Raw genomic sequence first — 1,603 nt, 5'->3', positions numbered from 1 at the left:
AAGAGAAGAACATGTTTTAAACACGATTGGCGGAAAGTACAGTAGGTTTAAGCCCTAAAAAAAGAAGTCAAATGTTATTGTTTGAAATTTTAGGTATAGGGGTGGCTGGGTGAAGGGGGAGGGAAGGAGGAGAGGGGGAGGAGGGAGGAGGGAGGAGAGGAAGGGGAGGGGAGAAGTGTTAAAGGAGGGAGGGAGGGGAGGGTAAGGGAGAGCTTGGAGTAGAAGGGGACGAGAAGAGTTGGGCAAGGAAGGAGGAGGGAAGGGGGAGAGGAGAGGAGAAGGAGGGATGAAAGTGAGGAGAGGAGGGGGAGGGGAAACGGAGGGTGGGAGAGTAACAGGTGTGCAATCTACCTGTGCCCCCCCCCCCCCGCATCTTCCCCCACCTCCGCGCCGCCGCCGCAGCGCCGCCGACAGTGTCCCCGCGGCCGCGCCTCCTTTCACACGGATGTCTGGCTCAGCCCACGACTGGGGGGGCGCCGCGGCCTCTCCCCCTCACCCCTGCGAGCCTCCGAGCCTCGTGCTCGAGGACGACGGCGGGCAGATGCTGGAGGGGGACCTCGGCGACGCCCCGACCTGTGCCCGCTTCCTCGACCGCCTCACCAAGGAGGAGTATTACAGCAGCAGCAGGTTCGCCATCGGCTACTCGGAGCTGCAGGCGCGCTGGGGCGGCGAGGCCTGCGCCGGGGCCGAGGGGGGCGACGGCCCCTCCCCCTGGGACTCGTCCTCCAGCTCGCCCTCCCTGGCGGCCCGGAAGCAGTCCCTCGCGCTCGCCCTCGAGGACGCGGCGCAGGACAACCTCCTCGCCCCGGGCGCCCGCCGGTTCTCCCGCCGCTGGTCCTCGTCCGCGGGCGCCTCGCCCCTCGGCACGCCCTCGCCCCTGCTCTCGGCGCCGCCCTCGCCCGTGCCCTCGCCGTCCGAGCGCCCCTCCGCCGCCTCGCCCGACTGCGCCTCCGCCTCCGGCTGCTGCACGGGGAGCAACGACAGCCTCGGCAGCGCGGCCAGCGCCTCCTCCGCCGCCTCCTCCACCCGCAGGCGACGCAGCGGCCTCATGGACTCCCTCAGGCGGCTCTTCGGGGGCAAGAGGGCGGCCGCGAACCTGCCGCGGTCGGCGTCGGAGCAACAGGTGGGTCTCCGTCGGGCAGGTAGCGAGGGCGCAGGTGTGCGGGGAATCCGTGTGTGTGTCTTTGTGTGTGTGTAAGTATTCGTGCGTGTTTATATCAGCGAAGCAGAAGACGATCTTAGTGCGAAACGAAAGGAATCTTAGCCTTTTAATATATTTCACTTTTTGCAAGCCCCCCCTCGTTTCCCCAAGTCGAGAACGAGGTGACTGCGAGCAAGACACCCATCTGCCTCCTTTCTCCCTCTCCATATCGCCCTCCAAGGTCGAGGACGACTCCCTTCAAACCCAGGTCATGAACTGTATCCATCTTGACAAATGTAGAAAAAGGTAGGAACGAGAATGGATATCCTCACAATACGAGAGATGTATTCGACCGGTTTCGATTACGTCTTCGTCAGAAGTACATAGAGATAGATAGATCATGTATTTCTGACGAAGACGTAATCGGTCAAATACATCTCTCGTATTGTGAAGATATCCATT

At 62.6% G+C, this 1,603-nt stretch overlaps 1 protein-coding gene across 3 annotated transcripts in view; it reads left to right on the top strand.

Moving 5' to 3' along the window:
- Positions 1-400: 400 nt before the first annotated feature.
- The window catches only part of LOC113813713 (uncharacterized), a 13,658-nt gene continuing 12,455 nt past the window's right edge, over positions 401-1,603 (top strand). For 2 of the 3 annotated variants that reach the window (XM_027365758.2, XM_070114490.1), the window contains exon 1: positions 402-1,123. In XM_027365758.2, the coding sequence (XP_027221559.2) occupies positions 446-1,123 (678 nt within the window). In that variant the 5' untranslated portion in view covers positions 402-445. Of the gene's footprint in view, positions 1,124-1,603 lie in introns of all 3 variants that reach the window. The other variant, XM_070114489.1, reaches the window with a different exon arrangement.

This window comes from Penaeus vannamei, chromosome 36 (assembly GCF_042767895.1).
Source record: "Penaeus vannamei isolate JL-2024 chromosome 36, ASM4276789v1, whole genome shotgun sequence".
Lineage (NCBI taxonomy): Eukaryota > Metazoa > Arthropoda > Malacostraca > Decapoda > Penaeidae > Penaeus > Penaeus vannamei.
This window is presented reverse-complemented; position numbering and strand designations above follow the sequence as displayed.